The following is a 20,256-nucleotide window of genomic DNA, read 5'->3' as shown; positions in this document are numbered from 1 at the left end:
AAAAAAGGCAGGATAAATGTGCAGATATATCCGTTGAGTTTCTGACTCGATCGGAATTGCTTGGAGAGGGCCTCATTTAATTTAGTATTTGTCTTTTTTTTATTTGTCCCCGAGACATTTATCTCTGTAATAAATGTGATTTATCTCTGGACGATCGAACGGAAGTCTCAACCGAAATATCTGCATATTTCGGTTGAGCACATTCATCCTTCCTTTTTTCACTGGCTGGAATTATGCTCATTTTTTCTTCTTCACGAATTTTTTTCAGTTTCCTATGTATAGCCGGTGTAGTCTTAGAAATTATTAAATGGCCCTCGCTTGCCTCAGGCCTTACCGATTTCTATCGCCTTCAAATGATTTATGATCTTCTAAAATCTGCTACGTCTGGAGATAGCGAATTTAAAAAACTAAGGTTATAATCCAAAACAACAATTCATTCATTTAAAACTCTATTTAGAAAAGGGGAAAAACCTCAAGGCCTAGCAACTTAAAAAAGATAAAAATAAATACATTGAAAACACACTATCGGTAACAAAACATTTTCTTTCAATAAAACAACTACTAAAACAGAGTTGTGAGTCCTCACTTGACAAAGGCTTTATACAATAATGGCGACCTACAAGTTTCTTTATCTTCTTCTAGTATAAACAGCATTTCACGAACAGTCGGTTGCTTAAGTTTTGGATGATAAGGCATCTACAAGAAAGAAGAAAATCATCAATTTTTCGTTTTTATAATTATAAATTATTCTTACATAACCATTATATTATTACATAACAATATTAATTATTGTCATGTTTAATTTTAATTATAAATATTTGCTATACATTTCTATAATTATTCCAAAGTATAGATCTGTTATGTATTTAAAAATAATTACTATATAATTACCTTGCGTTAAATAACAATGCTATAAAGTCGCACACGGGAAAAAAAGCTAAATTGGACAGGCGTAATTGTACATTTAAAAAAACTGGGATAGAGGGTGAAATTTCTATTTTAAAATAAGCTTCAGTTTCTACAGATCAAAGTTGATTATTTGCACCATATGGTGCAATCCTACGTCACACATTCATATAAATACACTTGTCTCATTTCTAAGGTCATGCCAAACAGAAAAACTTGAGGGGTTGTATATATGAAATCTTTAAAAATGTTAAACTCAAAATTAATTAAGAAATTAAACCATCATGTTGCTTTTTGAGCTTCCGAATACAACGTCTTAAAGATGTTTGTATATATTTAAATATAAAATCTTTTTTTATTAGCCAGCTTTTACTAACCAGACTAATTACACACAGATTAAGATACATGTCAACAAATTTGGTAGCTATAGACTTTAGAAATGCCGATATTTAAGCTGAATAACTTTGAAACTGCTGCTTGAAATGAGAGAATTGATAACTATTTGGGTAACCCGTCCAAGGTAACCAAACCACTAGTCAAGGAACCTTGATTGAATTGTCAGTTACTCTGGACTAGAGTTCGATTTTTGCCAAGGCGTTACCATCTGTCTCGTATTTTTCCACTGAGCATGAAGTCGACGTAGTAGCTAGTCGGATTCGTTGGCAAATCCGCCAAATCACTTTTTAGAGCGTAAAGACGGTATAATTCATGGGTCACTAAGAGAAGTGGCCTAATAATGGCATAATAAGATACATCCTAATAATGGTTTTCTACTGTCCCTCCATAATGTAAACCATCCAACGTAAGAATGTAAAACGGTCTATGATTTGCTAGCTCAAAAAGGCTGCACTAACCAGGAAGTTTTTATTCTAACAGATTTTAAGTAAACCAATTAAACAGGCCTACTTAGCCCATGCGTAACCTCTGTAATGCTGCCATAGACAGATGAACAGAAATATATAACGATGGATCAATAGACCCCCATAACACAACAGCACCCTCAGTAGATACCCTTTTCTTTGCTCTTTTCCATATTTTACTGTTTCTCCTTTATTTAATTTTTCTATTTCTATTTTATACTCTGCAGTCATTGCATCTAGAACCAGCAATTAATGGTAACAAACTATAATTAAGGAGTGACTCGCCCCAATACTAACCAAATTCTAAGGAATTTCGATAATAATTAATACATTGGTGAAAGAATTGGCTTCATATGCTGGTTCCAAATAAATAAAATTAATTAGATTGATGTTATCCATCAAAAGCTGAGAAAATATGTCACATTTTCTAAATGGTTGAAATACCTCTAAAATTAAAGCGACATTAGCGAAAATCACATTAGATTCAGCATTTGAGAGAACCCTGTTGTTGAGGTTTTAACCTCCTATCTAAACAATATAGAATTTTATATTTTTTGCCATTTACATAAATAGATTCAATTAAAATTTCGTCAAGACAAACAAACGGAATGTCACAGGGTCAATTTCCAATCAAAAATAATATGAAATTGAAAGCAAAAATTCTCCAGCAGATTCTACCAGCACAAATAAGAAGCTTTAGTTTTATCGAAAATAAAATGTTGCGTAAGGCTAATTCTGATTCGAAACAGTTGCGAATAAAACATTCACACACAAAGGCGTTTATTTTTTTGGCAGCGTGAAAGGCCAAACAACGTAGAAAAAAAATACACTTCAACGAAAACGCCAAGTACGGGAAAGTGTGTCTTAGGATTTAAACACGACAGATTTAAAATAAACTACCCAAAATAGTTAATTTTTAGTCATATTTTGGTGTTGTAGTTACGAAAAAAAAAAATCAAATATAAGGCCGTGGTATATTCCATCCCAGAAAAAAAGCGAACTTTCAAATAGCTATTCAGGTTTAACTTTCCATCTTCTTACACCTGCTTTTATAAACCTAACTGTCGGAAAGAGGAGCCAATCAAACATTCACCCTTAGACATTTCTCTGAAAGGGTGTAACACCAAAAGGCGTTTACTTCTGGCGGTTTATGTGTTGGTTTTATTTAAATAAAACCCTTATAATTATATATATAAAAAAAAAATCAAAACTAGAAAAGAAATGCTTTATTTTCTGACATAAATATTTTTCTTTTCATCTGTCACTATTCTTTTTAGTTTATTTCTTAAACAATAATAATAATTTTACTTTCCCCTCTCACACAAAAAAAGAATAAAGCGGAACAATAAAAAGAAGAAAATGAAACCAAGAACACGTCATCACAAAAAATTAGGAAATAATTTCTTCAAAATTCACAACCAAAAAGGCAAACTCACAAAATATTTTTTACCCTTCAGCACAAAATATTTACACCCGTTCAGCACTTTTTTCAGAAGTTGACACAATGTCAATTGGGTGTACCACATTTTGGGAATTTCAAACAAATGTGCTATCATTTTTGGAGTGTCTCATTGAGTGAACACAAATTTAGGATTTAGTTTCACGGAGATGATATTTATGAATTATATTGAAATATAAAAAAAATACCTGAGTGACTCCGGTTGCTCCCGCTTCTAATTTTGGCCCCTTCCTAAGGCCGATGTCTTGCAACGCTGTACGATTGTACGATCTCCACACGTTGCATAAATGAAAGAGGCAATTAATAAACAAGAAGAACAAAACAATAATCATTAAGACAAAGCACAAATTAGACATTTTTTGAGGAATTAAATTTTTCCAATAAACAGCATTTCCCATTAATGACCATGTTTAATATAAAGAAAAATCGCGATATAGCCATAAATGGTATCACCATAACTCCACAACATCATTTTCACATTTCTTTGAGGAAAAAAAAAGCCATTATCAAACTTTTATAAATTAGAATATGGACCAACAAGTGCTTGAATTTATAATAAGTTAGGTAGAAATTTTAATTTTGGTAAAAAAAAGAAGAAATTGAACAGGTTGAAAGAGAAACAATTTTACTTCTCTTTGCTTTAGGCAAGGATTAACTTTCATACCTTTATGATCATTCCAACAAGCAGGGGTATATCCAAAGGGTGGGGCTACCGGGCTTACAACCTACTTCCCAACTCCCCACTCCCCCAGAACCAAATTTGTTTTGGTAAATGCGCCCCCTCCTCCCCGCAAAAATACTGGATATGGCTTTCTCAGCCGGATTTGGAGGTAATAATAAATGTGAATAGTTTCTATAGTAGTCAGAGCAGAATTCCTGGCTGTTTTAATCCTCGCCAAATACCACTTCTTGTGACAAATCATCGGTGATACAGTGACGATGAGGCCGCCACAAATACACACGTTCAAGCTATGTTCAGAGCTTCAAACTTTACGCTCTCTTATTGAGTTCTGATTTTCCTTAAGTTTCTTAAACGTTGCACCAGACCACACTCATCCCTCAAAAAAAGAGGGATAAGTCACCCACCACTCACCAGCGGACCTGCAGCATCTAATCCTCAGAACCAGCAATAGAAAGAGAACTTCTTTCTCCAATCTCAGATCGCTCTTTAATGGTGTTTTTTTTTTTCCAGCGCCTGTCCAAAGGGATTGACCCCGAGTGGAACTTAGGCAGTCATTACTTGTTTCAATCCAATTTTAGCAGCGCATTCCAAGAAAAAACCAGTACCCCTTTCATTACAAAAAAAAATAATAATCAAAATATCCCGCTAGTTTTTCTTCTTCTTTTTTTTATTGGACAACGGTGCAGCTCATTTATTCACTTGCTTTGCACCCCCCCCCCCTGCTCACTGCTTTTATAGGGTCTCTTTTTAACTTTTTAATTAACATTTTCCAGTTAAATTATTGACTGACTAATGATTATCCATTCTGATTTTTCTGCTTTCGTTTTGGCATTCTTTGCCAGTTTTCTAGTTTTTGTGTTTTTATGATATTTTGATACTCTGAAATCCAAATTCGGCCCTTCAGAGCTTGTGAGAGTGTAATGTGATTTTGAAATACATTGGATCCAGTATTGATCCCAGTATTAATCCAGTCTTTGACCTAGTTTTATTGTTTGGCCAGTTTTCAACTTTTTGGATAGTTATTTCATTGCGCAACGATTGCCTTTGAACATAGTTGGATTTATCTGGTTTTTGTCGGCCACTAACGACAAAATTTTTGAGAAGAGCTCGAAGGCCGGTACGAGGGTAAATAAGAAAGGCATATCGAAGGTAAGCCTTTGGCATAATATTTAATACACTAAGATGAGCGACGAAGGTATAAAACAACTGATAAAGGAGATGCAAAGTCTAAGAGCCTCAGTAAATAAAATAGAGGTTTTGGCTGAGGGAATTGAAGGCCTAATGACGGTTTTTTCGGAATTTTCTTGCAAGTTAGAGGAAACCAACAGAGCAATTAAATCGGAGATGGCGGGTCTGACATTAAGCTGCTCGACTGTTAATGAAGATTTGCGGAAAACCCAGTCCAAGATAGATTTTCTTGAAAAATAATTAAAGAACATGAATTTGATTATATACAAATTTGACCCAAAACATCGAGGACCCAGTCTAGCGTCAGATATTTTGTCATACTTAAATGAAATTGTCCCGAATTTGGATCTAGAGAGGCGAGATATAACGGATATTTTCCGCCTTCGTTCTAAAAATGGCGTGCCCCCTATTGTCATTAAATTTATTAGCAAGCCTCTAAGAGATTTGGTGTTGAGATCTTCTGGGCTATGCAGCCGTCATAAGTTGAATATCTCCCCTGATTACACGGAAAGAGAGCGTATGGCTCGAGATAAGCTAAAATCCTTCTAGCGGAGGCTAGGTAAACAAATATGCCTGCTAAATTAAGGGGGGTGAGGCTAATATTACAGGACAAGATCTTGACCTATGATTTTGAGGATGAAAAAATAATTGAAGTAAGAGGCCCAAGTGTTAAAGATATGGTCCCGATAGCTCTGGGAAAGTTTCAAGGTCAGAGCCGTCAGTCCCTTGACCATGAGACTTCAACGCGTAGCAGTTTAGCATCTACAGGTAGCTTGCAAGGATATTTTTCAGCCAATGAAAATGAATTAGACGATCCAAACACGGAAATTCGAACCACAACGGCAGTTATTGCACCGACAACTACGGTTGCTTTGAGGATGCCTGAACCACGGGCCAAGCGCGACCATGCTAGGATAATAAGTTCAAGTGACGATCAAAATCAGCCTAACAGAAAGTCACAATTAGTGGGAGTGCTCAACCAGGAAGCACCAATTGAGGGCAGTGGTCTTGAGGTGAGGGCAAGAAATGGTGAAAGCGTGTCAAGAGAACAGCCGAGTCAAGGGACTATAGTAACCGTTGGTGATGAATAGGAAACGGGAGAATATAGTTTGGTTGCAAATGTCCATGTGGGATAAGAGGTATGTTATAGGCTGTGTATATATACCCCCTGAAAATAGTTCATACAACATTTTAATCAGAAAGACCTAACAATTCTTTCGTAGGAATGCATGTGTTGTGAAAAAGAACATTTATAAATAAAAATGTTATGGTCGTCAAAGACTATAATATCTAATTTCTTAGAATATTGTCCATACTTTCCGAAATGCCACGTTATCTTTCAGCAATTACTATAGGCAGCGCTAAATAAACATCTATGCCTAACAGTATTAGATGAAGAAATAGTTCTACTTAATATGCCGATTTTTGGTTGGTACTGTAATGATAATTCAGGAGTTAAAAATATTGGAGGCATTGGGAGTTTTTGTGTCTTCAACAAAGATTTTCAACTGGTTGTAATTTCATTTTTTTTTTTTTCAGTCACAAGAGTGTGGTGAGAAGAGAAGATGATTTGATTTGTATGTTCTTTTCGTTTCTATGATTTTAGTTTAATTATTGTTTGGTGACGCAGAGGGCGAAAGCCGAGCGTATTTTCTCTACAACATGATAATTCACGATAATTCATCTGTAATGTCTGCCGAGCTAAATGCCATAATCATGGCATTAGATTTCCTCATGGTTAATCAATATATGAGTGTTAATATTAAAAATATTATAATATATTCTGACTCTTTGTCAAGCCTTGAGCTTCTTTCGTCAGCTTCTCAAAATAAGATGGATATTGACACATTTCTTTGTCTTAGGATTATTGACATTTTTGCTTTAAAAGGTATTTTAACTCATATCCAGTATATTCCAAGCCACTCGGGTATAATAGGTAACCATAAGGCGGATGAAATAGCAAAAAATGCTTTAAATATTGACCAGCCAAGTGGGAGACCAATCCCCATTAGAGATATTTACCGCTGGAGACTTACAGAGGTACTGCTAAATAATAAGAATCCTACCCTATCACCTTTCCCAAGTAAGCACCTTTCCAAAATTTATCATAGAATTTGGTCAGGTTCAAATGGGCTAAATTTTCAGGCATTTTCATATCAGATCCCTAATTCAAGCGGCAAAGTTCCCTCGTCCCCCCTTTGCAGTCTTAAGAATGAGATATAATATATCACTGCCTATTTGAATGTAATATGCTGACGTCTGCACAGTATAGGCTACCCTGTGATGTAAAATCTTAGAATGCTTCAAACACCACAAAATTCCACAAACAGCCAAGAGTCTTGCTGACCATACTCTCTTGCAGAGCACAGAGCTCAATATATATTCTCTTATAATTCAACTGTTTGTATCAAAAGATATACTTCAAGAAATCTGAGCAGATGCAAATCATATAAGACAAACCAGCTCCATAGCTCTGTTGATCCCACAGAGTGAGCCAAAAGGAAAAGGGCTAAATAGTATCAAACAGTTCGTGGTAACGAACTGTAGTAAGGAGCGACCCGGCTCAATAGTAACCAAAACTCTAAAAAATGAAATTTTGATACCAATAGCTACATCAAAAGAATTGCATTTTAATGCTGGTTTTAAATATATAAGTTTCATCAAGTTTAGTCTTACCCATCAAAAGTTACGAGCCTAAGAAAATTTGCGTTATTTTAGAAAATAGGGAAACGCCCCCTAAAAGTCATAGAATCTTAACGAAAATCACACCATCAGATTCAGCATATCAGAGAACCCTACTGTAGAAATTTCGAGCTTCTATCCACAAAAATGTGGAATTTTGCATTTTTTGCCAGAAGGCAGATCATGGATGTGTGTTTATTTGTTTTTTTGTTTTTTTTTGTTTTTTTTTCCCAGGGGTGATCGTATCAACCCAGTTGTCCTAGAATGTTGCAAGAGGGCTCATTCTAACGGAAATGAAAAGTTTAGTGCCCTTTTTAAGTGACCAAAAAAATTGGAGGGCACCTAGGCCCCCTCCCAAAATCAACGGATCAAAATTCTGAGATAGCCATTTTATTCAGCGTAGTCGAAAAACTTTATAACTATGTCTTTGGGGACGACTTACTCCCCCACAGTCCCCATGGGAGGGGCAACAAGTTACAAACTTTAACCTGTGCTTACATATAGTAATGGTTATTGGGAAGTATACAGGCGTTTTCAGGAGGATTTTTTTGGTTGGGGGGAGGGGTTGAGAAGAGGGGGATACGCTGGGGGAACTTTCCATCAAGAATTTGTCATGGGAGAAGAAAATTTCCATGAAGGGAGAGCAGGATTTACTAGCATTATTTAAGAAAAAACAATTAAAAAATAAATGTGAAAAAGCTTTTTCAGCTGGAAGTAAGGAACAGCAATAAAACTTAAAACAAACAGAAATTATTACCCATATGGGGGGCTCACCTCCTTCTAATACCATGCTCTTTACGCTAAAGTATTTTTAGTAATTTCAACTATTTATTCTACGGCTTTTGTGATTCAGGGGTCATTCTTAATGAATTGGGATAAAATTTAAGCTTTAGTGTAAAGAGCGAGGTACTGACGATGGGGCGAATCCCCTCATATATGTAATAAAAACATGAGAACACAAAAGTTCTTTACGTAAGCTAATTTATAAGTTACGTAAATCTTTTACCAATAAAAAGATTCGTAAAAAATTAAAAGTTCTAGCTGCCTTTTTAATTAACCAAAAAATTGGAGGGCAACTAGGCTTCATCCCCCGCTCTTTTTTTCTCAAAATCATTCGATCAAAATTATGAGAAAGCCATTTAGCCAAAAAAAAAAAAAAAATGCAAATTTCGTTTTGATTATTCCTCTGCATAGAAACATAGTTAAACGTTAGGCAATCTTAGAAGAAAAACAAAAAAAAACATTTGGTAGCCCACACAATGATAATTAGATTAGTCACTGTCATCTATGTCCAACCACTGCTCATTTGATGCGTTGCAATACTCCAACTTAAGAACAGTGCCTGTTTGCCTTAGTTATATATACATGTATTTTTGTTTAGTTTTTTAAAGCCATAGCTTTGGCAAGCAGCTGGGCCTTAATTGCATTTAGGGTGGGTGGCAAATCAGTGCAAATACGTAGTGCTGAACCTTTTAGTTTACCCACTGATAGTAAGAATGTCCAACTCCTTGCTGCAAGAGAAGACAACAGGCAGTTAAATAGGTTTCTTGGCATTGGCACATACAGAAACTTTGCTTTGTTTTTGCTTGACTCTGAATGATTTAGTAATCTGAATATTGTCTTTAATCTCCAGAGAACTTCTGAGTAAATCCTGAAGATTCTGCTCAATGGTTTTGTCATTTTTTTCTTTTCTTAAACTGTGCACAACAAGATTAAGCTTATGGTCTTTAACTTCTAGTTCCAGTAATTGCTGCTCCTGATGTTTAATTCTCAAGTTCAGTTCAGAGATTAATTTGTCCTTTTCTGAGAGCTCTGAATTCAGCAACTAAATTTAAGACTTTGTTTCAGAGAATTGTGCAGGTAACTGACCTTTAATTTCTGATTGTGATGCAGAAATGGCCACAGGCTAAGCTTCAAGTTTTGAAGACAAGTCCTTAAGAGCTTTCTACAGAGTAATCTGGGTGACTGACATTATCCTTTAATAACACAATAATAGCTGTCAAGGTTAAATCACATTAAATGGACACAAGCCCCACTTGCTTGGCTATGCTATTGCTCACACTAATTAACTAGCAAAACAAACAAATCTAATTTTCTTTGCACATTTTCACAGCAAATCCTTTGTTTACTTGGCACAAAGCCACACACAGGTAGATCGGTATTTGTTCAAGTGATGTAGTTGATGTGATTCAATCTTCACACTTTCATGATAATGTATCCTTGTATCTTGAAAAAAATAATCCGATTAATTTAATAGTCAAGGCTGATAACGAGTAGATTAAAAAGAATAAATGTAGATATGGAAAGACTGGTATATTATACTATCGTTGCAGGATTAGGGTAGTGTAAAATCTTAATCTTGTTACCTTATCTTATTGCCTATTATATTACTATTCTTATTACCTTTGAAAGTTGATGCCTAGTGAGTTTTATCTTTCAGAAATTGATATGGAAAGATGTCTGAAAGATTCAAAAGAAATGTGGGAGACAACACCCAAAAGTGCTACATATACAAAGTATGAAGCCAAGAAAGAATTTATCTCTGTTTTTGATGCAAATGGACTATCTCCAAGAACTCCAATTGCTAATGATATGGTAGGTTTTTATTCTAATTAAATATAATATTTTATTCATTCGGGTATGATATGTTTTTTTTTATATATTAAAATTACTATATACCTATAATACTAAGGAGAATTGAGTAGGGGTGCCACACCAGTGATTTATCAATAGTTTGGGTAATTCTTTTCTCAGGAAGGGCATTTTCTCGTGGTGGTGTTTCCAGTTTTTGCCTAGACTTTTTGGTGAATTTGAAGTGGTCAAATACTCTTTTCTGCTTATTTCATTGGAAATCGTTCAAAAATAGAAACTAACAATAACATCGTAAATTAAAAAGAAAAAGACAGTTTCACTGAAATGCTTTGTAAATTTTCTATTGAGAAAAAAAAATTAAATTTTTTATTAAAAGAAAGAAGAAAATTATTTTGGTAGTTCTGACAAAAAGAGCGAAAAGATAGATAAATGTGTGAGTTCGAAGTTTTAATGATTAAGATTTTAAATGGTTTTACTTCTTTTGAGAAACGTATGAAATGAAAAAGTGACAAAGTCATAATGAAAAGAAGCTATGCAAATCAAATTTTGCAAGTTAAAATTCCTCCAATACAATCTATTGGGAGTCCTTCAGTAAAAAGGATTCAAACGTATATGGTAAATTTCGAAAAACTGTAAATTATTTTGGTATTTGTGACAAAAAGAGTAAAAGAGATACCGATCTGGTAAGTGAATTTAGTTATATGTCGTTCAAAAGTGATACATCAAAAATTGTACTATAAACTTTTAAAAATTTTGAAGCATTTGGTACTCTTGCCAAAAAATTTAGTAGTTTGCGGTGTTCATAATGTGTTGGACAGTTTAGTGATTTTGTTTCTACCAATACAAAGAAAAAACAATTGACGAAAAGAGCCATAATAAAAGGGTATAATAAAAGAGCCTGAGCCATGTGCTTCGATTACAGTTTTTGTGATTTTGTTGTTATTTCTTTTACTATTAACGACTCACTGCAGCACCAAACCGCCTGAGACAAGCACATCTGCTCACACTCCTCTTCTGTTCTTACCATTAGGGGACAACCTTCGTTCGTTTAGCCCTAGGTTTGGCCAAAAGTATAGTCTTTGGTCATTTATTATTCTACATCCATAAAGCTTGGCCTATCGATCTTAGATTTTCTTTCAGTATGACCTTAAACAGTGGGATCGAACCAGATTAATCATACAGCTTATTGTTTGATACGCGGTCAGTCAAACGAGCTGATAAGACTATTCTTAGACAATTCCTCCTGAAAACATTTGAAAAATCTTTCTTTTCAGAAAGAGCCTTTCAAAAGACCCAAGTTTCATAATCTTCCAATATTTTTCTCTTAATTCACAGACGTATCTTCCTATTTTTCCAAATTTTTTTTATATGTGAAAAAGCACCCTGTGCCTTGGCTATTTTGCTTTTGACTTGGCTATTTGGTTGTCGTCTTTGGGCTCACATTTTTTCTAGTCTAAGCGGAATAGTTTTCTGAATATTAATTTTAAAGCCTATTCTTGCACCCTGATCTTTCAATGTCTCTAAATATCTATTAATTTTCCTTACATTTTAACCTAAGACACTCACACTGTCTGCATGATCTAAGTGTAGAAGAGTTTGATCTTCTCATTTGATTCTATATTCTTCCATAGCCTTTGCACTGTTCCTTACTACAAATTGCATAAAAAAAAGCTCGTAAAAACAAGGATTCGGACATGACTCTGCTTAACCCCTAATTTTACATTAAACCAACTCCCAACCTCAGCTCCTAGCCTAACATTAGAAATAGTATTCTCATACTTAGTAGTAAATATTTTAGTGTCTATATCTAGCATATCATACAAGGATAGAACCTCCGCGGAAGTGTTTCTATCAACTAAATCAAATACCAGTTCATTATCCATAAAACTAAAGATTAAAGGGATCTTATGATTCAGACACTTTTACATTATTAATATGAGATTGAAAATTTGGTCGACGCATTTCAAACTCTTCCTGAAACCACACTGTTCTTCTTTTAAAACTTTAAATATAGTATCTCTTATTCTAACTCATATCATCATGATAAGTAATTTTCTTCACATGCAAGTCAAACAAGTCAGTTACAGTTTTCCTAATATCACTTGGCATTTACTCTTTTTCACAAATTATATTTATAGTCTTCAGTAATTATGTCCAATTTCGCAACCACGCTAACTCAAAAATTCTTATACAGCAATACGTGCACCTGAAGCCTTATTGTTTTTTAGTCTTTTTAGTAATATCTTTAATTCCTTGTACAATAGATCTTTCATCGCTTTCAAATTGTCAAATTTTTTTAATTTCTTATTCTGTTTCATTTCCAGCAACTTCATCATTGTTTAAGACACTCCCAACATGCCCTGCCCATTTATCATTAACTCTTCCTCTTGCATAAAACGCTTTGGGTCTAAAACTATTTTCATCTGCTTTGGCTGCCGTATTAATTCAAGAACATTTATTTACTACATTCAATTTTTATTCAGGTAAAAGGCTGCCACTCAGTCAAGATTTTAACTAATGAAGTTATTGATATCACCTACTAAGGGGCGTCATCACCTTTTTCCTTTGAGGCGAAGCAACTAAAACATGCCTTAAACTGAAATAAAGGATTGTAAATAAAGTATATAAAGTATATAAAAAGTATATAAAGTATATAAAAGTATATAAAAAGTATATAAAGTATATAATGTAGGATTGTAGTCATGACAGTGTCTGTATTGAAGTGATCAAAAATAGTATTTTGTTTCAAGAACCATCGACTTTAGTTTTCATAAAACTAACGATAATGACTTGTCAGGTTTGGTCTTTTAAGAGACTACAACCAACGAAATATTATTATGCCGCGAAGTTGTAAAATTTTAGAATTAAAAGCGTTAAGAAGTGTTTTGTACGTTGAGATTGATCTTTCGTCACATTCTCGTTATATTTTTCTTGCAAAAAAAAATACTAGATTTATCTTGCTCAGTAACAAAAGATGCTGAAATTATGATCATACTGTCAGAGAGAACTAAAATGGCAGGACAGTTGGGATTTCTTTGTTAAAATGGCGATTGTAATCCTTTTCAGGTTTTAATCAAAGCCTGAAACTTGATACGCATCCCTTCACTTGACTTGAACTAGCACATTTGAGTATAAGTTTTATCCTAGGTCACCGGCAGGTGCTCTAAATCGTCCTTTTTGACAGACACTTCAGCCAAAATTCCCTGTAATTGGAAGTTCAGAGTTCACAGAGTACCAAATACTTCACATACCTCGAAACATGACTTTTTAAATTATTTAGGAATTAAAAATAAACGCATAATCATCCCAACTGACCATTCATTGCTACATTTTTCTTCACTCCCTGCTTTTTTATGCCTGAGAAAGCTCAAAACAGTCTGCTGTTTTCTGCTTATGATTATCAATCGTTCAATTACTGTTCACTTTAATAAACCAAACGCCCTTCAAAAATAGCACAATAAAATATCAGCAAAAATTGGGCGCAGATAATGGAAACTTCTGGCATTCACTCTCGTTGAAGTGAGTGATTTTAACCCTCTCGCCCATCCACCCAATATACCATACATCACCCGCTCAATATGGAACCTAGCGACGTTTGGGTGCACATAGAAAAATTGTGAACGAAAGCTTAATAGCTTTGTTTGATTTGTGACCTTGTGTTGGGTTTTTTTTTCTTAACAGATGAAATTCTGCAATTTTAGTGCTTCACAATGGTATCGCTAGTCTTACTGGCCAATGAGTTCAAATTTATTTCCTCTCGAAAGCCAAGATTTCATTTTTAAATTGATTGGTTATTCAGTCTATTAATCTACTTATACATCCAGGACCGCCATTACTTTTGGCGATTGAGGGAGAAGATAGTACATCATGAAACCATTTATAGTGCTTTTAAAAAACTGAAGTACACTAAAATAGATGTATAGTAAATACTATTTTTTAAATTCATGTTATTATTGTTCATTTCTGTGCTGCAATACTTCAAAAAGTTTTGAATTTCTCATAATAAAGTGCATTTTTGTTAGATTTGGACTTAAACTTTAATGAAAGCCGATTAAGGAGAGCCTATGATGTGATGAAGAATAAAAGGTTAAAAAAGACGCTACAATCAACCCCCTTTCTCCCATGGTCGGCTAGATGTTGTGTGTTTGTAATTCTAAAGATTTTATTGTTACCGATACTAAAAACATCTATACTAATTAAAGTTTCATGGATTGTTTTGGTGGTTTTCATAAAAATAGACATTGATTTAATGTCTTTACAGGTTTGTTAAATTTTTTTTGTCCCTTTGAAACTGAAAAAAAAGATGGTGCTAACAAAAGTTTCATGGATTATTTCAGAGATTTTGACATAGAGAGCGATCTTCTTGTTACTGGTACTTAAAAAAAAAAGCTATACTAGAGTTTCATATTAGATTTTCATGGATTATTTTGATTGTTTTGACAAAAAAAAAAACAAAAAAAGGCATAGACATGGCGTGTTTTTAGTTTTAGGGATTTTGTTGTTACTGATACTAAAAAAAACTAGTAAAGTTAATGGGCAAGCAACAATATAGTAACATTTATAAATAAAAAGGACAAGGTTTGTAAATCATACTGTTTTTTTTGTGACTTTAATACCACACTTGTATTTACGAAGCGGAAAATTGAAATGCCAAGCAATTCGTTTGAAAAGCTTGTACCAACACTAGTTTGTTCCCAACAATTCTGCACTATGTCTTTGTTCCTTTTGCCCGATTCCTGTTACTGGTGGAAAAACGGCTCTTCAAGATTTCCATATTTTCTAGATTAAAAAAAAAAAAAAAATATGCCTCTTGACTCTGATTGGTTATTCGGAAATTTTACACTTGAAAGTTGGACAATGTTCAACTCGGGAATTCCAAGGGAGCCTACATAATTGGTGCTCTAGTCCTGCTGGAGTTTGACTTTACCGACAATGTAACCCAAATGTAAAGTTCCTTGACTAGATTCCAATGAAAGATATACAATGACAAAAAGTAAAAACTGTAACGTAAAGTCTTGATTTTTTCGGCATTTTTGACACAGATGGCGACAAGAGATGCGGTGAGTTTTTGGTTTCAATGTTTTTTTTGTGTTTTTTTTTTAATAATATACAAAATAACTATGCAAACTAAAATTTATGAACATTCCTAAACCCTATGCTGCATTATTGTTCAATGACTGGATATATGATATAGAGAGAGGAAGCTACGAAAGGGGCATTTATCCCTCCCCTTTACCTTCCCACCACTCTGATTTTAAAAAGCGGACCTACCGTTTCCGTATTTTCATTGAAAATACCATTTTTCTGTTATCTACATTGGAAAAAAAAAATTAATCTTCCCCGCCACTATATTTTTAAAAAATGCATTTTGCCCCCCCCCCCCCGTCCCTCCTCAATAGTTTTATGAATTGGTCACACCGGACAGAACTCTTAAATTTCGGTGGGATGTCTCGCTTGGTCTTGTACCCAATTGCTTTTCCTAACCAGCCAACCAAAGGTAAAAGCATGTATGTAGCATTATTTATCAATTAAAGGTTGGATAGCAGAATTTCCGAAACTGTCTTGATTTTCAAAAAAAAATGGAATGAAAATATTTTTGAGCCTACTGCAAGTAAAAAGAAATGAAATGGAACTGCGTATTGACTCTGGAAGTAAACTATCTCAGTCAAATTTTGGGAAGAGTAATTGTATCATATTTGTGCCTTATAGGGACTTCGTACCGGTACCCTTACCTGATCAATATGGACAATGCGTGGGCGCGGGGCATTCTGGAGCAGAACTGAACTTCGTAGGAGAAGGGGTCTTCAAATTGTAATCAACAAAATATCTACCGAAAGAGTGTTTATAATAGTTAAAGCAGCCTTTAGTGTAACCATTTTATCATTGCTTCATGGATATAAATCTTATTTCTGGAGCTCTTTAATCCCAGGGTAAATTTGTAACAGAAGTATGTTCTCTATGAAACAAAGTTGCATGCGTTGTCCTGCAGCTCCTCGCTGCTGTTGGCACCGGTGGTGTAGTTAGACCTTAGATCCTACGATACGAATTCGAAAGAGCTTGTACATTGATCGTCTAGCTGATGGTACACACGCCGTCTGAAGCACAAAGGATATATCCCAAGAAAGTGTTGATTTCTCACCTTATGGTGAGAAGGCCGAATTGAATCAAAGTGTTGCATTTAAAAGCTTTTCAAACTTTTGTTTAGTTTCACCTATTTTTAGGCCGTTATATCAGTTCCGCTGAATGAACTAAAAGCAGAGAAGTGTTTACGAATAAGTGCTGAAGACCTTCTCATTTATCTAAGTAAGAATGAAGTACTTCCGCTAGACATCCGTCAGCCACAAGAGTAAGTGAGCTCTATATTTAATTATTTTTTCGTGCCTTGTTTCAGAATAATATAGTTAATTACAGAAACATATAACAGGTAACATACAATATAGCCCATATTGTACCAATAATTCAGAATGACTTGGAATTTATTTTGAGCGAAATTCTCATTCCACTACGGAAATAATTTTAACTTCTTGAGAGGCTCTCTCTCTTCCTCCCTATCTCTCCCTCCCTCTCTCTTCCTCCTTCCCTCTCTCTAAATCTATCTCCCTCCCTCCCTCTTTCTCTCTCCTCGCACTCTTTCTCACTCTCGTTATCTCTCTTTCATATATTTCATGTATCCTAGTTACTAAAGTTCTAAATAGAAAACAAGAACTCTTAATCACGTTGACAGCTTGTTATATTCAATGAAATTTTAAAACGGAAAAAAAATCGTCGTCAAGATAAGCCTACTGGCTTTGACTTCTGATATAAAAACATACTCAGTGCAACAGCCAAAAAAGCTTGAGTTAAAATCAGCAAGCCCTATATGGCTAATCACGTGGCTCTTTCGATTGGTAGAGTTATATAAATAACTAGATCTTTCCATATTTAATTGTTCTGTTTCGAAAAATACTATTTGCCGTAATTTTCCATGCTACTCAATACTTCAAACTTTAATTCGGCAAATCTTTTAAAACCTATGTATGGAAGGAATCAAGATCAACTTGTGTTTTGTGTCTCTAATTTTAAAGTAATTCCCTTTTTTCAGCTATAGTCGTGGCTCTTTATCTGAGAGTATCAATTTGCCATTCTCAAATTGCTTCGATAAATCAACGGAAGAAATCACTAAAATACCTACTGAAGTTAGAGCTACTAAGAAAATTGTTTTAGTGATTAGTGGTGGACGAGGTCACATGGCTGCCTGCCTAGTTGCATCTGCTCTCTTAAAGGCTGGAGTAGCACGGGTGTGCACATTGCATAAAGGCATTGATTCTCTGAGGAACTCAAACGCTTTAGTGCTACCTTCCTAGGAAGTATTAGTGATATATTCTAGTGTAGGCAAAAGTTCTACACATTGTGTAAAATATATGGGCAAGTTTTCTGAAAAGCCACTCTTAAAATAAGTTACCGCATGTCTGGATTTTTTTTCCTGTAAGATTTTTTTTCTCTTCTTCGTTGTTTTTATAGATTGCCTGTTTTCACTGTAAGCTCCTTTTTTTTAAGTTTATTTTTCATGGTATACACCATGTGAAGGATCTTTTGTTAAATAAAAAAACCGAAGAAACTCAAATGTCATTGTACTACATGAACCTTCCTAAGAACCCCCACTCATCTAATTTGTGATTGGGAAATATTTTGAGTTCAAAAACTTAAAAAGGACGGCAAAATCGTAGAAAAATAAGATAGAAAGTGACAATGAGTTTGTTTTGTTTTTTTCTTTGTGTTCCTCAGATTTCATTTTTTTTTTTGTCGTTTAATTTTCAGTCCAAGAGGAAAAGTATAACTTTGACTTTTTTATGCTTACCTCATTCAAAATTGAAAATCTGGTAAATCAAAATGTTAATAGCCACTTGGTGATGGAGTAGCTTACAAATGTAACAAAAAGTGTTTTTGTATGTTTGTTAAATAGTGATAAGTTATTGATTCCTGTCTATTTTATTGATTGTAGACCTGTTTTCAGTGTTATACATCATTCTCAGTTTAGACTGTAATGTTGTAGTGTTTATTTTTGTGTAATTTGGCGGTTTGGACATCAAAACTATTAATTTTGATTATTTATGACATCAACTATGAATGCTAAGTTTATGTTAATGTTAAGAATGCCAGGTTTTTTCAGGTGACTCTTGTCTTTTTTTTTGCATTGCTCTCAGCATTGTACATCCGTCTTAGTTTGAACTACATTTTCGTAATGCGATTGTTTTTTTTCCGTAGTTTGGCCGCTTTGGACTCTCATAAATATAAATTTTTACTGTCTATGACAGTTGTCGTCTCACAATATTGAATATCAAATTGACAAACCTGGTCAAGTTTGTTTCCCAGCCCAATTTTTCAGTTGCGAAGAATTTAGGGGAGGAATAGGAAATTCCTCCCCCCCCCCCCCGGCCAAAAAAACCCTGAAACTACGAAGGACAGTGAAAATGAAACATATTTGTTTGAATTCGCCAAGCAGGAACTTATATATCCATATATATATATATATATATATATATATATCTCTCTAAAAATTGGAGGAAATGGGGATTTCAATTTTCATTGAAAAAGACATCCATATTCAGGTGTGCAGTTTTTCGGTAGTAGCGGGGGCCAAAAATGTTCGTGAAAAACAGCAAAATAAAAATTTAAAACATTTCAATTTAAAGTCCTAACATCTTAAGAAAATGTAGCTCTCCTTTGAAGGTACAGTTATCTTTGGGCTTCACATATTTTTGATGTTTTAATTTCTACTGACGGAAAGTATTGTCAAATTTAACTAGTTTGTTTGTATTATTTATTGTCACAGTTCAACGCGTCAGCACTGACAAAAACGGGGCTACTTCAGTAAAAGCTTCATAATTTTTTAAACAACTAATTGGAAAATCTTAGAAAATTATGGTTTTTCCGTATGAATAGACCTACGATGGTTCCATGGGGCAGAGAATGTTTTTTTCATGTCATTGGTACTTGAAAGACTTTTACAAAACAATTGGGGATGCTAGAAAGAATTTGATTATATTTTTGAATCTAAGGTATGAAGTTGTATTATGAGATATATACTGAACAATTCAACTTTTTCTTGTACGTATTTATAAATTTCACTCTTAAGTTGCTTGTTTGATTCAAAGCAATGCGTCAGTTAACATTAAACATGCTTTCAAAAAGAATAGTTGTTACTTATGAGATATATACTGAATAATTCAACTTTTTTTCTTCTATGCCTACTTATTTTTGAAATTCCACTCTTAAGTTCCTTGTGTGATTCGAAGGAATGCGTTTGTTAGTATTAAACATGCTTTCAAAGAGAATAGTCGCTATAGGTTTCTATATAGAAACCTCTTTGTTCTTGTTAAGTTATGGATTTTCTATTAAATCGTGAAGAATCGTTTAAAAAAAGATCTTACAATTCATTTGATGTTCTTTTTTATGTTGCTGTTTCTTTTTGTTTGCCATGATTGAAGTTTTTCTTATGCACTCTTTGGAAGGAAGTTTTATTTGAAGTAATATCTTCTTTTATAGATTTAGGCTATTATATAATCTTTTGATCATAATGGCGAAAGTATTCTTGTGCACTTTTAAAATAAATTGTTATTTCTAGTATATGTCTCCTTTTAAATGGAGCCTTTGCAGTAGAAAGTTTCTTTGTTTTGACTCTGAAAATGCGTCAAGGGTGCGTTGAATTCATCGATAGGGGTATTCTAAAGGAATAAGGCAATTTTTTCGTTGTTCAAAGACTATAGACTACATCGTTTTGAAATGCCATACTTTTGGCCATTCCTGCTCTCCATACCACCACTTCCCCTTCTTTTTCTTCCAAAGTTATGGAGGTCCACCTATGTAGAAATGTAGAAGTCGATATGCCATTCAACGTTCATGTAAGT

The 20,256-nt window shown here is 34.2% G+C and overlaps 1 protein-coding gene and 1 long non-coding RNA gene across 4 annotated transcripts; one reads left to right on the top strand and one right to left on the bottom strand.

Moving 5' to 3' along the window:
- Window positions 1–436: 436 nt before the first annotated feature.
- LOC136036049 (uncharacterized) lies at window positions 437–3,943 on the bottom strand. The gene is made up of 2 exons (XR_010619614.1): window positions 3,414–3,943; window positions 437–696 (listed from the first exon to the last, which is right to left on the bottom strand). It is a non-coding gene; the product is annotated as an uncharacterized LOC136036049 (long non-coding RNA).
- A 2,548-nt stretch (window positions 3,944–6,491) lies between these two features.
- On the top strand, window positions 6,492–19,975 carry LOC136036048 (TBC domain-containing protein kinase-like protein). Of its 3 annotated transcripts, none has more exons than XM_065717989.1 (4): window positions 6,492–6,523; window positions 10,218–10,372; window positions 16,591–16,715; window positions 17,451–19,975. In XM_065717989.1, the coding sequence occupies exons 1-4, from the start codon at window positions 6,511–6,513 to the stop codon at window positions 17,710–17,712; spliced, it is 555 nt and encodes a 184-aa protein (XP_065574061.1). In that variant the 5' UTR covers window positions 6,492–6,510; the 3' UTR covers window positions 17,713–19,975. The 3 variants fall into 3 exon arrangements, with proteins under 3 accessions (XP_065574061.1, XP_065574062.1, XP_065574064.1); XM_065717990.1 differs by having other exon boundaries at window positions 6,505–6,672; XM_065717992.1 differs by having other exon boundaries at window positions 6,519–6,609.
- The last annotated feature ends 281 nt before the right edge of the window (window positions 19,976–20,256 follow it).

Source organism: Artemia franciscana, chromosome 15 (assembly GCF_032884065.1).
Source record: "Artemia franciscana chromosome 15, ASM3288406v1, whole genome shotgun sequence".
NCBI lineage: Eukaryota > Metazoa > Arthropoda > Branchiopoda > Anostraca > Artemiidae > Artemia > Artemia franciscana.
Note: the sequence above shows the minus strand (reverse complement) of the source record. Positions and strands in the feature narration are given on the sequence as shown.

Bases quoted from the DNA above. Each gene is read 5' to 3' on its own strand.
- LOC136036048 (XM_065717989.1), top strand. The intron at 10,373-16,590 runs GTAGGTTTTTAT...ACCTATTTTTAG, and splicing joins CTCCAATTGCTAATGATATG to GCCGTTATATCAGTTCCGCT. The intron at 16,716-17,450 runs GTAAGTGAGCTC...CCCTTTTTTCAG, and splicing joins GACATCCGTCAGCCACAAGA to CTATAGTCGTGGCTCTTTAT.